Here is a 19,978-nt window from a genome sequence, read left to right as displayed (position 1 = left end):
TAAAGTATTTAAATTGTTTCAACTTTATTCCTACTCTTGACTATACTAAATCTAGACTTCACAGTGAATCAATTTAGAGCTTCTTTGTTCAAAAACAAAACTTTATTTTAACAATGCTCATGCCTTAACATTTGCAATGTATTGTCCCCATACAACACTAGAAAGTGGAGATTAGACACAGCAGTTGCGCAGCTGGCTAGGTGTACCAAAACATTTACATAGCTTTAATATAATAAGCTAAGTAAAATTAATAGACAAGAGCATAACAATATTGCTTAACAATTATTTTAAAGTTAAAGCTGACTTTTTGACCTTAGCTTGCACACCACAAAATGGCTGTTTCAACAATATATATCAAGCTGTTCTGTGCAAAAGCAATTATGAACAGTGCAGAATAACAATAACATTCCTCTCAGTTAAGATCTTGCGATATGTTTTGCAACATGTTTTGCGAAAAATAGTGATGCTGAAGTTATTCTCTATATGAACAGGTTTATATAATGCTATGGCATTGGTTTACACATCACTAAGGTCACTGCTTTAACAATATTGTATCAAGTTGTTCTGTGCAAACTCAGTTATGAACAATGCAGAACATTAACTTCACTAACATTCTTCACAATGTCAAAAAAGTACATAAACAGTCTGGACATTTATTCCGACAGTTCTTATAGTAGTGCTTCAATTTGGTTCGACTTGGCCTGTAGTTCTGAATGGATCAGAAGGCTCTTTATTCTTCTCCAGAGGACACAACAATTCTGTATTGTTTTTGATTTTTCCATCTTCGGTACATAAACTGCTTTCTCGAGAAGTAACAATGAGCAAAGCAGAAAAAGCTTTCTTCCAGTTAGGACTTACAGGCATCCTTTTCAGTTTACAAACGATACCTCAGTAGCTTGTTTCTGAGTCCATGTATCCTGGCTGAACAGTGGTCAGGTTTTATTTTCATGATGACCCTTTGCATGAATTCAAATGAGTACTTCATCTCAGAAGGATATTCCAGATTCAGGCAGTAGATTGTTCCCATTAGCATCGCGAAACCAGTGGCCACATCTCTTACATTAGAAAGAACGATTGTCTCCTCTACCACCACAGCCACATTAAAGACTTGCATTGGGAATGCATCATGCAGAACGCCTTCATGTCCAATGAGAAGTCCGACACGCATTCCCTTCATTAAGATGTCCAGGGTTTCACCATGAACCTGAAACAATTGGACAAATTCAATTGTTATTTTGTTGCATGTAATTCAGAAAAATAATGTTAGTAATAAGTTGCCACTAAATTGGCAAAACTTGTTCATGATTGAGAATGCAAGAAGAAGAAAAACATCAACTAAAAAAAAGTGTACATTATATTATTGCAATTCAACCGGTGTATTGTTTAAAAAAAATTGTTTGTCTCCTTTAGATAGACCAGAGACTTTGCTGCCTTTAAAAAGCTCAGGGGGAGCCATCGTCCTCTATTAGTTAACTTATAGTTTATTTCTGAAGTCATGGCTGAATATTTAGATGATTCAGAATACTTTGATGTGATACTTTAATTTGATTTGTGGATTCTCTCCATAATGTTGTCAAATCCTTACAATAATGTATGTATTAATAGGAGTAACAAAACAAACACCTGAGTATCACAACAGCATAGCTGGCTGAAACTCTGCAGCCTCTCTCTCCCTCTGTACTTCTGTTGCAGCTTCTCATCAATTCAAAAAACAATAATGTAGGCCATCAAATTTAAATACCTCACCCAACTGTTCAAAATATTCTAAATATTCAGCCATCACTTCAGAAATAAACTACAACTTTCTGTACCTGCAGCTCCACCCATACTCCCCTGCTTCAAATAACAGACATAACAGGATGTAAACAAAGACGAGAAGCGACATCAGGTAAATAAAAAGGTAGAATTTGTCTCCATAATGTTGTCAGACACTTATTATAGCAATCTGAGCTAGTTAGTAACAAAACTAACACTTTTATTGGCATACTTTTGATGCAAGAAATATCCCCACACAACACCCGTTCAAACTTAGTTTTGGTTCTTATAATTCAGTTGCACCACTGGACTACCTACAAAAGGTACTGAGGAGCAGGCTACAAGCATGGAGAGCAACGTTTTAACAAAACAAAAATAAAAACTGCCTGGAAATGGTTAAAAATGATGGTTGTATTAAAATATACCTCATACTCAGCTATGCATTTATTGTGATTAACTTATGAAGTTCAGCAGTCTATATCATCATCACATTCTGTTTTCAAAACTGCCTATCAGTTAATTTTTAAACATTTGAACTGCCAGTAAGTTTTGAATGATGTACTAAACGTTAAATGAAAAAGGTTCCGCAATGTTGTGGAAAAAAAGGGATGTTTACATGTTAATATATTTTCTTACATCACACATCCTGATGATCTCTGAAGTATCCTCTGAGAAGAAACGTGGAAGACCAAGAAGGGCAGCTGTCCTCCGATTCTGGTTTGTGTCCTACATAAAGTTACACAAAAGTGAGTTCATGCAATATTTAAACTAGAGTCCTAATGGAAGTTCACATTGACAAATTCACACTATACATACCTCTTTATCAAGGCACTGCATAACACTTTGAAGGGCCAACCTCCTGCCTGATGAAATGGCTGCTTTATACAACTGCAAGAGTCTCGGCACCCAAGCATCAAGTCCCTCCAGGAATGACAGCAGATCAGTGGTCACTATTCTACCGAACTCAGCTCTTATCTGAAACACAAGTAGTGGGGAAGCCAGTAAAGATCAAATTATGACATATGAAGATTACATCCTATCTGATAGCACTGCTGCTAAAGTAGACAAATACAGAACATTTGTGTTTGTGGATGTCTGAGTTAGCAATAGTTACCTGTCTCTCATTGAACAATGCAGGCCATCTGTTCATGAGTTCAGAGACGGGTGGCTCGTCACCAATTACTTCTTTTCTTCGCTGAGAGAATGTTGCAGTCATCAGTTCATCCAGGAACTGCAAGTCTGGATCACACTTCTGCACCTCTAGAAGCATGGTCTTCCGATTCTCCTCAGATGTAAAGGCGCTTTGTCCTGCAGGTGGATCTGGCAAGTAATGGACCTCTCCCTTCTTTGACTTTTTTAACACCTTGCTGCTTGTTTGTCCCCTTTTTCTCTTATTTACAAGAACTTCAGGGCATCCAGCTGCCATCAGTCGCTGACGGTAATTGCCCATCTTGAATTTCAAGCTGAATACCCAGCAATACCATCCCTTCTCAGACCCCGGCTCTTTGAGACAAGGGTGCTTTGCTACAAGAGCTGTAGCTACACTTTCATAATGTTCCTTACTCGGATAGGCGGTGATTTTGGATATCATATCGGCTAGTTTGTCCAGTATTTCACTTTTGATGCCCTTGGAGATGACCATCACTGTTCCTTCCTTGGCATAGGCATCATTAGCTGCGGTCAGCTGAAGTTCAACATCATGGGAGAAATCAGGGATAATAAATGGATCTGGCCATTCCACTGATGAACTGTTACTCGGGGAACTCAAACTTGCAGTATCCAATGTTGAATCAGAAACAGCATCAGAATATGTGAACAAAACTTTCAGCGTTGCTCGGTCCGTTGGCAGATCTTTGATATCTGTCAAATTGCAAAGCTCATTTCCAAAGTCTGGATCTTCAAACTGCAGAAGGAAGTTTCCTCGTAAGCCAATACTGCTGCGCAGTTCTTCACATAACTTGTCGACAGACTCCGGAATGGTCTCTAAGGTGACACGCCTTATCTCTTGAGGGGACACAATGACTCGGAGAAGCATCTTGGAGGCACCTACAGCTTTAACACAGACACACACAGAAAAAAAACAAAGCTGAAAACTGACAAACAGTAGAAGCAGCCTGGACTACAAATTGTACAGCCGTGGCCAAAAGTTTTGAGAATTTGTGGTCAATCCTCAAGCGGCGGGTGGACAAACAAAAACCCACAAATTCTGACAAATTATTAAACTGATTATTCATATTCCTCGGTCAGGTTGTGGCTCAGAAGTTGATTGACAGCATGCCAGGGTGAATTGCAGAGGTCTTAAAAAGAAGGTAAACACAGCAAATATTGACTCTTTGCATAAACTCTATTTATTGTCAATAAAAGCTTTTGATAATTATAAAATGCTTGTAATTATACTTCAGTATACCAGAGTAACATTTTACTAAAAGATCTAAAAACACTGAAGCAGTGAACTTTGTGAAAACTCATTTTTGTGTCATTCTCAAAACTTTTGACCACAGCTGTAGTATAAGAGTGAAGAAATGCATAGTCTGAAATAATGTGTGGGATTATGTTAGGCAAGCAGTAAATTAGCAAGGCTTAACTTTAACAAGTGTTAAATAAAAAGGATTTAAATGACCATGGGTGTTTTTATAGATACCTTATTGTAACATGAATGTCCTTGGACTGATGAGCAGCTTTCCATCAACACTGTACGCAGCCAGAGGAGTGTAGTCATTTAGCTGGTCCGGATCAACAACCACAGCTACTGCAGGCTCTTTTTTGGTCAGCTGGTAACACCTTAGATGGTCCAAAAATCCAGCTGTAAAGAGTTCAGTAACTAAAAATATGCGGCCTTCCACTAAACAAATGTCCAATATTCTCTCAAAATCAGGCAGTCCACTTGTGTGCCCAACTGAGAGTACCATTCCTTTTGAATATTTCGTCCCATTCAAAAAGGCAGTGGAGGTGAGTGAAACGGAGTCCAGACCTCTAAACTTGTTCCGAATAGCCACATTGACAGAAGCATCTAAAATACCCACAGACACAACAGATACCCGTCCTGTTTCGATGCTTGGCTTAAAAACACTTGGCATCTCTAGGTAATATGCCAGCATTAGTTGATGTCTTGTAGCCAAAGTGTGCAAAATATTTTTGAAGTTGCCAGCATCACGAACCACCTTTTTGAAAAAGGAATGTTTAGCCTCAAATCTTATTGTCCAAAAGTCAATTACAGGACCAAATTTTTTGATTAATGTCGGATAATGTTCCAGATAGTGATGTTTAGGGCGCAATTTTGTACAAGGAAAAACTTCTAAAAGCAACTGTCGGTGGTCAGAGATTTTAGCTTGTAGGTAGCACAGGGTTTCTGTTGTGAATGAGGGGCTGGCTAACAACTCAACAATGTCTTTTAATTCAAGAATTATATGCCAAGTTTTTTCATCCTCTGGGATCTGATGGCCAATAAACAGCGGAAGAAATCTCAGAAGCGTCCAGTTCTCATGTCCATTGCCATTAATGGTTCCATTTTTTCGAAGGTTTGTCTGTATTGTCTGAGGCCTGTTAGTTTTGTCATAGAATTGAAAGGGGAATGTCAATATTTTACAATTAAGTTCAGTCAATGTGAAATACTTCTTTGCAATGAGATCTGAAATGCATATGCAGAGTTCCACAGGTACAATTCCTTCTAAGGCGTTGTGTAGAAAATCTGGTGGAAATCCTTTTGCAGCATGAAAATGGGTCAGTCTGTTTAAAGGACAGTCTTTCTTCACACCATCAACACAAGACTCATCACTCTGTTTAAGCACATTAACAGCCTCATCAAACAATGCTGGTGTTCTTAAAGTAAAAACCCCACTTCTAACATCAAATTTCTGGATATCTTGACGATTTGCCAAGCAAAATCTGCAAAACTTTTGAACATTAAAAGACTCTTGGAATCCAGCAAGTGAATGTGCACCCAAGTTGTCTGCAGATACATATAAAACTGTTCCTTTAATATTTGAGCCAAGACGTTGAACAAACACACCTTCTCTCTCAAGGAACTCAAGATCTCTAATTAGAGGCCCTAGAACCTTGCTGTAACCATGTTCTTTTACATGGACGGTTTTGCATAACACAGCCAAATAGATTGATGATAATGATGATCGTAGTCTTATAGGTAAGTTGGCAATCACCCAATAGATCCCACAAACTTTGTGCTTCTTTTTTGAAGTGCCTAATGGATTACAAATTTCGAAATCATCAATATATAGTCCAAGAGCTATTCCTAATCCTTCAGATAAAATTTTGTTCTCTTTAAAGTATTCTCCGTCTTGAAAAGAACTGTAATGACCATCTTGTTGACAGGAGGTCTTTAGTGTCTGAAGGATTTCATTTCTTTCCAACAGCTTACTGAGCACTTGTAAAATAGGAACATAAACAAATGAGCACTTTTTTTCTTGTGTATTAAACAAATATTCAACTGGTTCAATAACTGTAAAGTTCTTTCTATAAAATGACTGTCTTTTGCGATCAGTGCCAAGAGGCCCGTCCCTTGAGAGAAATTTGAGTGGGTTCAAAGCTTGCAATTGTTCAGTCAATGAAGCAACCACAGAGGCATCAGCGATGCAATTATTGTCTTTCAAAACTTTATCAATGACTGTCTTTATATTTTGATGAGCTAATTCTCCAATGTCAAATAACTCATCAATTATTTCCTGTACTGCTGAAATTGACACATGCAAAAGTGTTTGCATGCGGAGAAACAGAGATCCCAATTGATGTTGAATGGACGTTTCATTATCAAGTCCAGATTCAGCTTCAGATACAAGTATATCTTCAGTGTCTGAAACAAAATCCTCCTCTATTACAGGCAATGAAAGTGTAGTCAGTGCAAAAAGCTCTGGCCTGAAATCTTCTAAGGTGGAAGACTTATGATTGCGACTCCTATGAGCTGTAAAAGTTGACAACACACAAGACTTGAAAAAGCACCCCACAAAGGGACATTTAACAGTTTCTCTCTTTCTCAAATGAGTCTTCAAGTGTGCAAAGTACTTGTTAATGTCACTAGGATCTGAGAATGTACACAAATCCCAAGATAATTTGGTTCCAATAGTAGAAGCTTTTGTATGATCTTTCAAATGAATTTTAAGTTCAGCCTGTGTTTGAAAAGTTTTTAAACAGTCTTTGTGAATACAGATGAGGCCTGAACTCCTTCGATGATGCCCATGTCGCTCTTTGTAGTGCTGTAGTATTTTCCCTTGGCAATTCGTTGAAAATGCACAAAACTTACATTTCCACTTCATGAGAGGGACATGCTTGAAGAAATCTGTAGAGAAAAACAACAACTAATTATTTTAGACTCCATTAACATGTTATTTCATAAGTTAAAAACTTACCGTGCAGACAGTTAAAAAGTAAGCCCTGACTCTGGGTGGTGACTAAGGATGGGGATTGATTTTATCGGTACTACTACTTTTACCGATACTTCTTGTCAATCATACTTTAACGGTATTCTATCTGTACTTCTTTTTTAGTTTTATATAACATTTTTAAAAATATAAAAAAAGATCAATCAAGCAATCTTTTGAACAAATCACCTTTATTTGCACTAATGTGGTGATGATTACTCTGAAAAATATATCAGGTATCGAGCGGCCACATTATTAAATTCCCACTGTCGCTAGCATACATACCATAGCTGGGTTAAAGAGGAACTAACTATGAGCTAAGCAAGGGGCGTCAAACTCATGTCCATCCCGGGCCACATAAGCATTATGGTTGCCCTCAAAGGGCCGGTTGTAATTGTGAGACTGTATAAATGTAACTACTCCTGAACATATTGTTAAATAATCGCCTCTGCGCTCAATGTATACATGGAATACATAAAAGTAAAATATATGTAGGCACATTGCTGTGTGCAAATGTTATGTTATAGCATAAATATTGTCTTATCTTATAATATATATTATAACAGGGCTCCAGACTAACTTTTCCACCAGTAGCACCACATTTCTAAGTGCACCAGCAAATGATTTGGTTGCCCCACCTTCACCTCCTTATATTGGTTGCACTGCAGTATGGCCACAGCTATTAATCCTCTATGCCTGCTGATGAATCGCTGTTTTTGCATAACCTAGTTGTGGTGCAATGACTTTCAGGGATACAATCCACCCTGGCATGCTGTCAATCAACTTCTGGGCCACATCCTGACCGAGCAATATGAATAATCAGTTTAATTAATAATGTGTGGGTTTTTGTTTGTCCACCCGCTGCTTGAGGATTGACCACAAATTCTCTAAACTTTTGGCCACGACTGTACTATATCTTACCAATGCTCCCAAAACGCCTCACATGCTGGCTGCAGCAGGCGTTCTACACAGAATTATCAGGTTGAAACCGAGTGATTTTTATCGACCTGCGCTGTTTTCTATTAGCAAAGTTTTCTATGAGCGGATCGTATTTTAAATGTCAGTACCAGTCAATCATGTTTATATAATAAAAACGTCATTGGATCACGGCAACAGTGAAAGTGACCGTTTTCTGAACTTAGCGATCCTCCGGGGCTCGGCATGCCAAAACACATCTGCAATTACTTAGACTTGACCGTGTCGCCAACTAGCTAGCTAGCCAGCACGTGCTTGCAGGCAAATGTTTAGTTGAAAAGTTATTTTTTTTGCTCCCGTCACATCTGAAGCATTTATAACCTAAACGAACGCCTACTAAAATGTCCCCTATGGACAATAGTGGTGTAATAAAACTTATTCGCCATTTGAAAATTCGATTAACACGATGGACTAGCAAAGAGAAAAACACGGTAATGTAGTCATATTCGCAAAACTCTGCCAATGTGCTGAATTTTTTCCCTTTTATCACAGAAGAAACTGACAGTGTTATTTAATTTTATCGACACAAACTCAAAAGCACTTTTAAAAGATAACTTACCTCCTTGCCGCGTCTTTTCTCCCAGCAGAATGTCGTCGTGGACCTCCGCCCTGGTCCACTGTGCAGTTGCACTAAACCTACGTTTAATTGCAGCTAGCTTGAAAAGTGCGTCCCTCCGCAGCTGAAAGTAGTCCACTGCTGTTTTCTCTATTGTTGCGTCAATAATTAAGTTGTGGTTGAAATACTATGGTTTATCCAGTTTAGCGAACTGGTGAGCACTATACTTCTTAAGTATCATAGCTTTACAGTTTTATTTTTGACTAACCCCAAAACAGGTGGTATTTCTTCAGCAGCACCCCTCCTCCCCCGTTTCTTTTTTTCAAGGTATAACTTACAGAAATAAGTTGAATCAACACTGACAGTCATGACAAAACTTACAAATAGTCAAGACAATTAATTACTTTAAGTTTATTTTTCTAAAACTTATAAACATGAGTTCAATATTCAAAACTTACCATGACAATTTGAGTAAAAAAAACAAAACAAGTTCACATAACTTAATGGGGCTCTCATGTTTTACAGTGTAGTAGCGGGCCTAGCAGAATGAGTAAAAGCAGAACTAGTTGAAATGCCTGGTTTTAATAGTGTATCGCTCCCCATATGGGAGATACACGTTTTACATCACTTCCGCTCACATAAACAACAGCAAACAGCAGATGATAGAGTTAATAAGACTTAGAGCTGCACCTCTTAAAGATGCAGCTTCAAGAGGCAGAGGCTACTTTATGATGCAACCAAATACGCTCCGGTGTTTAATCTAGAGCAACCATATGTACAGCAGCCGTATCACTCTTATGAGAGGAGTACAGGGTACAATTTCAATCTGTACAGGCGTGGTTACAGGGGATATGGTGGACTTGGCTGGGGTGGGTTTGCTCCAGGTCCACAGAATCAAGGATGTTTTTATTGTGGGATACTCGACCACTGGGCCAGACACCGCCCAGGACAGTGGGCTGCTCCGGCCCTCCCTCACAGGGCCCTCTGAAGCAGCAAGCAGCATGGTTCTTATCAGTACCGGACTCCTAATGGACAAGGAGCCACCCAGGTGTGACAGCAGCCTGGTTACATGTCAAGGGTCATCCAGAGTGCTTTAAGGGAGAGGGTTTGGCAGAGCCCCTCCTCACAAAGACTGTTGAATTCATGCAGCTCTGTGGTTGACACAAGACTATTTTACTCCACTCTCACTGGTGATGTTTCATAACCTTCAATCTTCATCGCAATGTGTTCCAGTAGTGGAGTTCACGGGTACACCAACGACCATTCCCAGAGACACTTGAAAAAGGGGACATTCTTGCTTTTTACAACTTTTGGAAACCTTGGTTCCAGTCCATCCAGCCTTTAGTCCCTCCAAAAGACCTGTACTGTGTCACTTTAAATTACATTCGCACTCCCAACTTTGTGTATCATGATGCTTTTGAAGCATGTTGTTAACTCTCACTGATGTATTACCTGTCTCTGTATTCTTATGGGCCTAGAGGGTGTTGTTGTAGCTGCTGTTCATTTGACCTCTAACAAACAGAATGGTTTTAATTCTCAGAATATTTTACTCCATTCTTCTTAGATGTTTCTGAAAAAGGGGGTGTTGTTAATGCGGCCCTTTTTCAGAAAAAAGGGGGATATAGACGAGCATTGATGCACAATAATATATGCAGTGGCTGTAGTCAAAGCTCTTGTAAAGACAACACATAGTGTGACTTTCTTCATCCTTATCTAAAGCATTCACTGTGACAAATCTCAGACAAACAAAGTTGTAAATAGTTTTGTTCCATCCTCACATTATTTACACTTCAGAAAGCATCAACATAGTTGACTAAATGAACCTTTACTTCTCACATCTGTGAAGAACAAGTAAGGGGGGTACAAAAGAATATGTTTGCAGGATACATCTATGTAAATATTTTCCTTCAATGAATAACAAAAAAAAAAGAAGAGACAGTAATAAGTAACTTTTACTTACAGTAGATTTTCAATGAGCTAGTTTTTATTTTCTTTTGAGTGCATGTTTAGACTGACTTTGAGTATTTTAGTGAAATATTAATAAAAAATAGTACCTTTATTTGTAAGAATACTTTAGTTCTTTTTATACCTCTGACTGAGGGTCATTTGAGATTTAAATGGCCTGTGGAGATGGTGTGAAAGACTGATGGTAGCACACTAAGATCTGCTGCTCTGATCACTTCTCTCAAGATGTTTTTTGTGTTTTTAACTTTAAGCCACATGAAACTTTACGTTGTTTTTGGTGAGTATTTTCATTCATCATTCCTGTAATATGTTCATGTTCAGTGACAGTGGGTCTAAGGGGGACGCCCCTGGATCTCACCAGACTTGAATATGGATTTTATTATGGGGCTCTAATTGTATTAGTAGCTTCTCTTTCTATATGTATAAAATAATAATAATAATAAATGAATACACATTTTTTTGTTGAATAATTATTATTGACATGTTTAAGAATTGATCAGGACAGTTTTGTATTTTTTCTCTTTTTGTTCTCCTTTTCTCTTGTGCTATTTTTCTCTTAGGATTCAAGGTTCAAGGTGCTTTATTTGTCAAATATGCTCCATGTTAAACATACAGCACAGATGAAATTGCAATCCCCCCCCAGTGCAAACCTGCAGTGCATAAAAAGAGCACTAAAAAAACTAGCAATACTATAAAACAAATAACTTAACTAAAGACATTTGGACAACAAATAACGAACGACAGACAACGACACTTGTGAGTATTTCACCATGAGGTATGTACCATGTGGATAAATTAAAGTATTAACAATATAAACAGAGTGCAGATTAATGCGGATTCAGAGGCAGGCGCAGTGATCTCGCAAGTTCTCAATATCTTCACCTCTCCAATACCACTCTCCTAGACTTCAGTGGCAACATGTGTTTAACAGACGTAAATGATTAATTCTTTAATGCAGGTAGATTTCACCACTACCAGACCAGATGACTGGACTACACAACCCCAGGATGTGAGTGGTAATAAAATGAAGCCCACCATTCAGTTTATCAGGGCTTATTGCCCTTGATTGCATGTTAATGCTCAGGCCTTGTTATTCAGGAACTTAACATTGATGCTTATGAAGAAGACTCTTTTTATATTGACCTCATGTTTAATGAGGTCAAAAGGGGGAGTTGATAGAATATTAGGCCTCTTTCTGCTTATAATCAAAGTGTTTACTGCAATAAAGTTTCATCACCCGGTCCAAAGGAAAGGTTTGATATTTACAGTTTGAATGATGTTCGCTTACATTTATATTATACCAGTTATTTTATCATGTTTTATTCCAGGTTTGTGTGTGTTAATAAAATTGCCATACTTTTCAGTAAGGTGTTTGTGTGAAGAGGGCTTGTAGGAGTGATTTCACATTCCAACATGTGTTTGATGTGGCCCTTTAAACTGAATCACTCACCAACTCAAACATAGGTTTAGTTTAAGGCCCTGAACAGTTAATCACTCACCTACTTTTATAGGTTTAATGAGCCTTGATAGTTAATCACTTAAATGGTTTTCTCCTTAAAAAGAATTAGTTACTAGACTAGATGTCTTTCTTGTGATAAGAAACAGGCCAGGCAGGATGTGTCTTCCCCTACAGGAGGTGAAAGGATTCGGGAGTAGATGCACCAATGAGAGATGGGGAACCACTCATCCGAAGACGCATAATTTGGAAGTTGCCCCAATCGGAGGAAGGAAACATTCTTGAATGCATAATTTGGTTAGATATTCTCTGTCTAGTGGATAAAAGGGTTCAGGGAAAGATAGTCGGGGCTCAGACTTCGTGAACTGATCCAGCATCTGTCTGTTGTCAGGGACGCGTAGTGTTGAACCCAGAGACTCTGTAACTTCTATTCTTGATTCATCAGGTTAATAAACTCTGTTAACCTGAAAGAGACGCCTCCAGTCATTCCTCTCATCCCATCAAAAGAATGCGCAGAGAGATTCAAGGTCATTATTTAAAGGAGTCAGATTTCTATAAGCAACATAGGAAAAGTGTTAAATACCAACATTTGATGATATGATGATTCATCAAATATTCTATACGCAGACAGAAGGCGTTTAATGATTTGATCTGCTGGAATCCTCTGTTATATTCTCTAGTGTGAGCGTAATAGACACCGGACAGTCTGTATTAATATATGTAGTCATACGATTTGTTATAAATCCAACTCTGTTACAAGAGAGCGTGTGTATGTGTGTGTGTGTGTGTGTGTGTGTGTGTGTGTGTGTGCGTGTGTGTGTGTGTGTGTGTGTGCGTGCGTGCGTGCGTGCGTGCGTGCGTGCGTGCGTGTGTGTGTGTGTGTGTGTCTGTGTGTGTGTGTGTGTGTGTGTGTGTGTGTGTGTGTGTGTGTGTGTGTGTGTGTGTGTGTGTGTGTGTGTGTGTGTGTGTGTGTGTGTGTGTGTCTGAAGTGGAGAGAGCCAGCAGTCACTTTGCACCTGTGTGTCTGTGGCAGTCTGTGACACAAACTCTCAGCTTGTTTGTGTTCAACACACAGCATGTCAATTCTGCCAGCAGGGGGCGCTCAATCCAAACACTAACAAAAAGAAGAGCAATCATTGGAGGTCACTCTGCTCCCCTCACAACTCAGACTAGACCGTAGTCAAGGTGAACGGGTGAAAGTGACCTGAGGACCAGAATATGTTTACAGACCAGCTAATGTATCTGAGTATAATTTACATGAGGTTTTTATCACAGCAGCACCACATCTGCTGTTTCCACGGCAACCATCAACATTCTGTGTGTCATGGCGGCTCATCATACTCCCTCCCCACACCCGACCCAGCACCTTTCCTACCCCCCTCCATACCTGGACTTCAATATGATCTCATTGAATGTGAATGGACTGAATCATGGAGCACAGAGGAAGAAGAGGTGGCTCCAGATGGAGAGAGATGAAGGGGATGTAGTGTTCCTCCAGGAAACACATTTGAGCAGATAAGAAAGTGAAGAAAAGCACTAAGAGCCAGGTATACTATAGCTCCTGTAGCACAGCTCGGAGAGGAGTGGCTGTAATCATTCAATCCCATGTAGGCTTTGAAAAACAACATGGGACATCAAGAAGGCACATTTGTTCTGGGAGTTGGAAAATAGAGTGCACAGATATTTCTTTCCTACATGTTGATTCTCCTCCAGACACAGGAACAGAACTCACAGCTGATAGAGTTCAGAACAACAAAGAGTAAGGGGCTGGTAATATTAGGGGGAGATTGACATGTTGAAGCCAAACGTTGGACTCCTCTAATGCTAAGATACACAGAGCAGATCCTTTCATTCTTCCACAGCTTCACTGCTCCACTTCTTTCATGTCCTCACAACAGGCTTACAGAGCTTTACTTCCTGCTTGTATGAAGGAATCAGATGGACCATGACGTGTTGAACTTGGTCAGAGTGGCCCAGCTGCACTTGGCCCCTCTGACCAAGTTCAACAAAAAACCAGGATGGATGTGGCCGATTCAGGTAACACCCTGGACAGGGAAGACCGTTGGTTTGAAAGAGATGTCAAAGAAGCCATCTATGTTAAGGTGGGAAACCCCTCCCTTCACTGAGGTGGTGGTCTGAGACACCATCTTTCATTGACTATTCTAACTCTTCACTGGCAGGTCTTCCTACATGCACTATCAAACCTCTGCAGATGATCCAAAATGCAGCAGTGTGATTGGTCTTCAACCTCCCTAAAAGAGCACATGTCCCTCCTCTGTTCATCTCCTTACACTGGCTCCCAGTTAGATAGATAGATAGATAGATAGATAGATAGATAGATAGATAGATAGATAGATAGATAGATAGATAGATAGATAGATAGATAGATAGATAGATAGATAGATAGATAGATAGATAGATAGATAGATAGATAGATAGATAGATAGATAGATAGATAGATAGATAGATAGATAGATAGATAGATAGATAGATAGATAGATAGATAGATAGACGGGCGGCTGTGGCTCAGTTGGTAGAGTCGTCGCCCCTCAATCGGAAGGAGCAACATGTCCGATGTGTCCTTGGGCAAGACACTTAACCCCAAATTGCTCCCCCTGCTGCGTCTGGGGTGTATGAATGTGCGTGAATGGCTAGATACTGGATACCAAATATCCAGCCCATCAGTGTGAATGGGTGTGAATGGGTAGGTGTGATGGGTAGGTGTAAAAGCGCTTTGAGTAGTCGGAAGACTAGAAAAGCGCTATACAAGCTCCATTTACCATAGATAGATAGATAGATAGATATTATACATATAATAAAGCCTTTAAAATAAATAAATAAAATGTTGTTGTTGCAAAGTGAATTGTAGAATCACCATCTCTCACCTAGCTACAATGCTGTTTTGAATTCTCTCCCAAAACAACTGAAGCCCAGTCCCACCTTGGAACAGGTGATGACTCGAGGCGTAAGTAGGTCAACGACTCAGCTAACGACTCTGATGGGAGTCATCCTTGATCATTGGTATGCTAATGATCCACAGAGGCTTATATTTCTAGCTCCGTCCTCCAGATAGTTTAGAAGTGAAGAAGCCTTCTGGAGGAGAGGTGAAACCTCTTCAAGATCTTCAACCAATCCAGTTGTCTTTGGATCAAGCTTTGACTTTTCCTTTTGGGAGTCTTGGATGTGGGGTCAGATGTCCGGGTTTCAGGATCTTAAAGAGCTCTTCAGACGGCGGCTGCTCGCTGCCGTTATCACAGATATATCAGAACAAACAACAACAAGTGGATACGAAGAGGAACTCCACCGACAAAGAAAACTGCTGCAGGTGATGTTAACACCTGAAATCAAGCTGCACAGAGCAGGTAGGTTTTCTTCCCACTGCTGGAAACGTGTTTCAGGGAGCAGAGCCTTTAGCTAACATCCATAGACAAACACAGAGTCACAGTGTTAGCCGCAGCTAGCTCCTGCTAACAACATTATTGACTTTACTGGACTTAAACTCTCTGTAGTGTTTATCTATCTAAATTAATTAATATTCAAACATCAGTCTAAGTGTGAGTACTGTTTGTTTCCTTTGTCCTGCAGATGTCCAGCAGCTGTTGGTGAGTAAAGAAGAGCTTCCACCTGAGCAGCAGGAGTGGAACCACATTCTGGACCAGGAGGACACTAAGCCCCAACACATTAAAGAAGAACATGAGGAAGTGTGGATCAGTCAGCTTCAAGGACTGGAGGAGGCTGATACCACCAAGTTCCCCTTCACTCCTGTCTCTGTGAAGAGTGAAGATGATGAAGAGAAACCTCAGTCCTCACAGCTTCATCACAGACAAACTGAACAGATGGAAACAGGAGCTGATGGAGAGGACTGTGGAGGAGCAGAACCAGAGAGGGACTCAGATCCAGAGAGATGTTTACAACCAGAGACTGAGGTCAAGACTGAAGAGTCTGATGAATCTGAGACTGAGGTCAAGACTGAAGACTCTCATGAACCAGAGACTGAGGTCAAGACTGAAGACTCAGATGAACCAGAGACTGAGGTCAAGTCTGAAGACTCTGATGAACCAGAGACTGAGGTCAAGACTGAAGACTCTGATGAACCAGAGACTGAGGTCAAGAGTGAAGACTCTGATGAACCAGAGACTGATTTCAGTAATGATTGGCAAGAGACAAAAGAACATCTGACAGACCTAAACTTTAAAAATAAGAAAATACAGTCTGTCAAGAGACCAGTTATGTGCTTGGAGTGTGGTAAAACTTTTACACATAGAGGAAATCTGAACCAGCACATATTCATTCACAGAGGAGAAAAACGCTTTAGCTGTTCCGAGTGTGGTAAAAGGTTTATTTATAAGGGACAACTGACCCAACACATGTTAGTTCACAGTGGAGAAAAACCCTTCAGCTGCTCCAAGTGTGGTAAAAGTTTTATCCATCGAGGAAATCTGAACCAACACATGTTTGTTCACAGTGGAGAAAAACCCTTCAGCTGCTCTGAGTGTGGTAAAAGTTTTGCCCATAGAGGAAATCTGAACAAACACATGTTCATTCACAGAGGAGAAAAGCCCTTTAGCTGCCCCAAGTGTAGTAAAAGCTTGAGTTCTATGGGACAACTGACCCAACACATGTTGGCTCACAATGGAGAGAAACCCTTCAGCTGCTCCCAATGTGGCAAAGGTTTTAGCCAGAAAGGAAATCTGACTCAACACATGTTCATTCACACAGGAGAAAAACCCTTCAGCTGCTCAGAGTGTGGTAAAAGTTTTGCACATAAAGTAACTCTGGCCACACACATGTTAGTGCACAATGGAGAGAAACCCTTTGGCTGCTCTCTTTGCAATAAAGAATTTTATCTAAAAGGAAACCTAACCAAACACATGTTGGTTCACAGTGCAGAGAAACCCTTCAGCTGCTTCAAGTGTGGTAAAAGTTTTAGTTGTAAAGGAAGTCTGACTCGACACATGTTCATTCACACAGGAGAAAAACCCTTCAGATGCTCCGAGCGTGGTAATGGTTTTACCCAGAAAAGAAATCTGACTCAACACATGTCGATTCACACTGGAGAGAAACCCGTCAGCTGCCCTGACTGGTAAACAATCTGTCTCCACGTTGTTGATGTTTTGTTGCTGACATATGAAGCAGTAAGTTGGGAGCAGCTATGATGTTTGAATGTAAAGGCTTTATATGAAACAGTTACAGTGAAAGGATCCTTCTTCTCTCCTGATATCTTCTCTTCTTTCTGTCACTCTGTTTCCTTGGAGGCTGCTGTGTTGGGTAGCTCAAGTTCTTCACACAGCTCATGTGTCACCTTGTAATAAATAAACGGATGGAGAGTGAGAGAGACTTTCATCTACTTGTGTTATTTTGTGTCTAGAGTCTAAAGTCTCATTGGTAAAGAAAAGGAGTTCAGCAGATCCTGATGCAGAGTGACCACAGTCAGATCAGGTCCAGGTTGAGTTCACTGAAGACCTTTAACCCTCAATAAGAATCCTGCAGTCAGAATACAAAATCAATAAAATCTTAATGACAGCTGAACATGTTTGAGAAACAAAGCCTTCAATTGTGTGAATATTTGAGAGTTAAGAGTTAATTTCTTTAAGAGTGACAACGTTAGAGAAAAGGGTGCTACTTAGTTTGATTTCATGTTTTGTGTGAGTCCACTGAATTATAAGTACATTTAAAAGTTAGTCAGTGATAAATCATCATGTTCAGAGTTAATTGCTTAGTGTTTGATGTTAATATGGACCTTTAAGACCACGTGGGTTGATGCAGCGATGGTCTCCAGGCCGTGATGAGCCTCTGCTTAATTTGAATGTCTAGTGCACCTTTCTAACATTATTTCTAATGCTAAGCATGTTTTGTTGGACTATATTACTTAGTTTCATATTCTATAAAGAATTTATGAGTTTAACACTTTGTATAAGTTTTCTCTTCTTTATTCCTTTCAGAAACCACACACACAGGTTTCTTTACACATTCCTTTAAATGTGTGTGTACACCCTTTCAAGGATTTGTCATTAAACCAATATCAGTGGAACCTGCGACTCCTGCGTGATTTGAACAGTCACATCAGTGCTGGTTGGATTGTTCTCTGAAGTGTTGAGAGAAGCCTCAGTCGGCTGATCTTTTACACTGCTTTTTACACATTTTCTGCTCAGAGGAGAATGACTCTTCCATTCGTCTAGAGGTCAGAGGTCACCGGCCCAATCAGCCCTGTGGTTAATCTGTGGAAACACCTTAATACAGTTATGTTACTGTATCAGAGAAAATACCAAGTTATACAGAAGTGAACACCAGAGCTACACACACTGTCAAAGTATCATTCACGTCTTTTGAATAGTTTGGAGGTAACTATTATAGTAAAAAGAAAAAACATCTGGTTTAGTTACAGTGTGAACAGTACAGAGTCAGCAAACCTCTAATCCCAGTCAAGTCCCCAGTCCCAAGAACTCAAGTCCCAGTCAGTGAAGATAAATCCAAGTCCAGTCCCCATGACCTGTTAATATCAGTTCATATCAACCCTCAGGTTTCTGGCTGAGGGCTTCACGTATACTGGACTAGTTCTCCTAGGTGTGCAGTAATTCACTGTCTTTGTGATGGGGGACTGATGACTAGTACTTCAGATTTTGTGTGGTGAGTTGTAAAAAGTTGTGTGACATCCATGAGTTTCTTTCTGAAAGGCCCCTTTAGACACACATCTGTGTTGCTTTACAGTGAACCATTCATTTCAAAGCACAATGTGGTGTGTGAGTGGAGGGTCCATGGAGTCACTGTCTCTGTAACTGTGACACTCATTGATGTTCCTCCACTCATTTGCACCATTGAGTTAGGATTGGCCAGCTTAGACTGCACTGTGTCTACCTCCTGGAAAGAGCATTTAAGACAGCAACTTCAACTTGAAAGCATGTACTTTTGGTGACAGCTTTATCCCATTCAGGTCCAGGAAAAGTTCCTGAAGCAGCTCAAAGGTGTAGCACAGAGCCGAGGGCTATGCAAGGTAGAGGGCATCAATCAGTCCCATGAGCAACGTGCAAGCTTTGGCTGTGCTGCTGCATCCTGTCAATACCTCCTTCCCTTCAAGAAGAATGGAAACATCTACTGGTTCTTCTCCATCAGTACCATGGACCACCAGGATCTGGACTATGTGTTGAGTGGCATCACTGTGACTGTCCTCCTGCAGAACATTCAAAACTACACGTGGCCTTCTATAGACTATTACAAGAAGTGTTGTAAGAAGTATCTTAAAGTCATGCCTGAGTAAAAGTCTTTACATTTGGTGGTAAAATACGACTTTGATGCAGAACAACATGTGATTCAAATCACCTGGACATGTGGTACTCAAGTAAAGCTCTTCAGCTATTTGATATGATACTGTGCTAAGAACAATGTGATAACAGACTGATGTGTAAAACAAGGACACAGACATGTGAAGCATACATGTATTTACATGTATTTGTTTAGTAGGACAAGCTCAAATGGGTTGCATGAATACTGAGTTTATTTTTCTGGTTAAAGTCAAAGTTTCTTCACTCAAAGGTTATTTCATGAAACAATGAAACCTGTCTGTGTTTGTTGTTTCTTGCTCTACCAAAAACATAGTGAAGTGTGACTTCAAAGCCAGGTATAAGTGAGTTTAGAAATGAAGAGGTAAGCAGGTTTAGCAGGCAGTCTTCTTTCTCACCAAGGTGTGGTATGAGTCCGTCACGTCTCAGCTCAGTGCCTGGGTTCTGTGAAAACAGTAATAGTGTCAGTTCCAAACAATCCTTGTACACAAGAAACCATCATGTCAGAATATATGAATACCTGTGCAGTGAGCAGTGGTTTGTTTTCAAAGAGCAGAGAAGGAGAAGGATGTTACACAGAGTGAGAATTTGTGTTGTGGAGGACAGGGACAGAATGTGTGTG

General features: G+C 39.9%; 4 protein-coding genes across 6 annotated transcripts in view; 2 read left to right on the top strand and 2 right to left on the bottom strand.

Moving 5' to 3' along the window:
* LOC306835072 (uncharacterized protein) overlaps window positions 1-19,978 on the top strand; it is a 333,943-nt gene that overhangs the window by 109,779 nt on the left and 204,186 nt on the right. The gene's annotated exons all lie outside the window — the stretch shown is intronic.
* The window catches only part of LOC306835073 (NLR family CARD domain-containing protein 3-like), a 276,939-nt gene that overhangs the window by 244,821 nt on the left and 12,140 nt on the right, over window positions 1-19,978 (bottom strand). The window lies entirely within an intron of this gene.
* Window positions 93-9,124, bottom strand: LOC306835075 (uncharacterized protein). 3 transcript variants are annotated; one of them, XM_079361486.1, is made up of 7 exons: window positions 8,662-9,122; window positions 7,010-7,045; window positions 4,397-4,558; window positions 2,870-3,807; window positions 2,572-2,730; window positions 2,392-2,481; window positions 93-1,204 (listed from the first exon to the last, which is right to left on the bottom strand). In XM_079361486.1, exons 4-7 carry the CDS (start codon window positions 3,788-3,790, stop codon window positions 875-877), a joined length of 1,500 nt encoding a protein of 499 aa, XP_079217612.1. In that variant the 5' UTR covers window positions 3,791-3,807; window positions 4,397-4,558; window positions 7,010-7,045; window positions 8,662-9,122; the 3' UTR covers window positions 93-874. The 3 variants fall into 3 exon arrangements, with proteins under 3 accessions (XP_079217612.1, XP_079217613.1, XP_079217614.1); XM_079361487.1 differs by having other exon boundaries at window positions 4,397-4,536; XM_079361488.1 differs by lacking the exons at window positions 4,397-4,558; window positions 7,010-7,045 and having other exon boundaries at window positions 8,662-9,124.
* LOC306835121 (uncharacterized protein) lies at window positions 15,257-19,334 on the top strand (the record flags this gene model as incomplete). The annotated part of the gene is made up of 3 exons (XM_079361550.1): window positions 15,257-15,441; window positions 15,665-16,077; window positions 19,011-19,334. Exons 1-3 carry the CDS (start codon window positions 15,261-15,263, stop codon window positions 19,332-19,334), a joined length of 918 nt encoding a protein of 305 aa, XP_079217676.1. The 5' UTR covers window positions 15,257-15,260.

Source organism: Symphodus melops, assembly GCF_947650265.1.
Source record: "Symphodus melops genome assembly, chromosome: 14".
NCBI classification, from domain to species: Eukaryota; Metazoa; Chordata; class Actinopteri; order Labriformes; family Labridae; genus Symphodus; species Symphodus melops.
The sequence above is the reverse complement of the archived record's forward strand: the minus strand, read 5'-3'. Positions and strand labels throughout refer to the sequence as shown.

Bases quoted from the DNA above. Each gene is read 5' to 3' on its own strand.
- LOC306835075 (XM_079361488.1), bottom strand. From the start codon at position 3,790: ATGCTTCTCCGAGTCATTGTGTCCCCTCAAGAGATAAGGCGTGTCACC. The intron at 2,731-2,869 runs GTAACTATTGCT...CTTGTGTTTCAG, and splicing joins CATTGTTCAATGAGAGACAG to ATAAGAGCTGAGTTCGGTAG. The intron at 2,482-2,571 runs GTATGTATAGTG...AACTTTATGTAG, and splicing joins TGCAGTGCCTTGATAAAGAG to GACACAAACCAGAATCGGAG.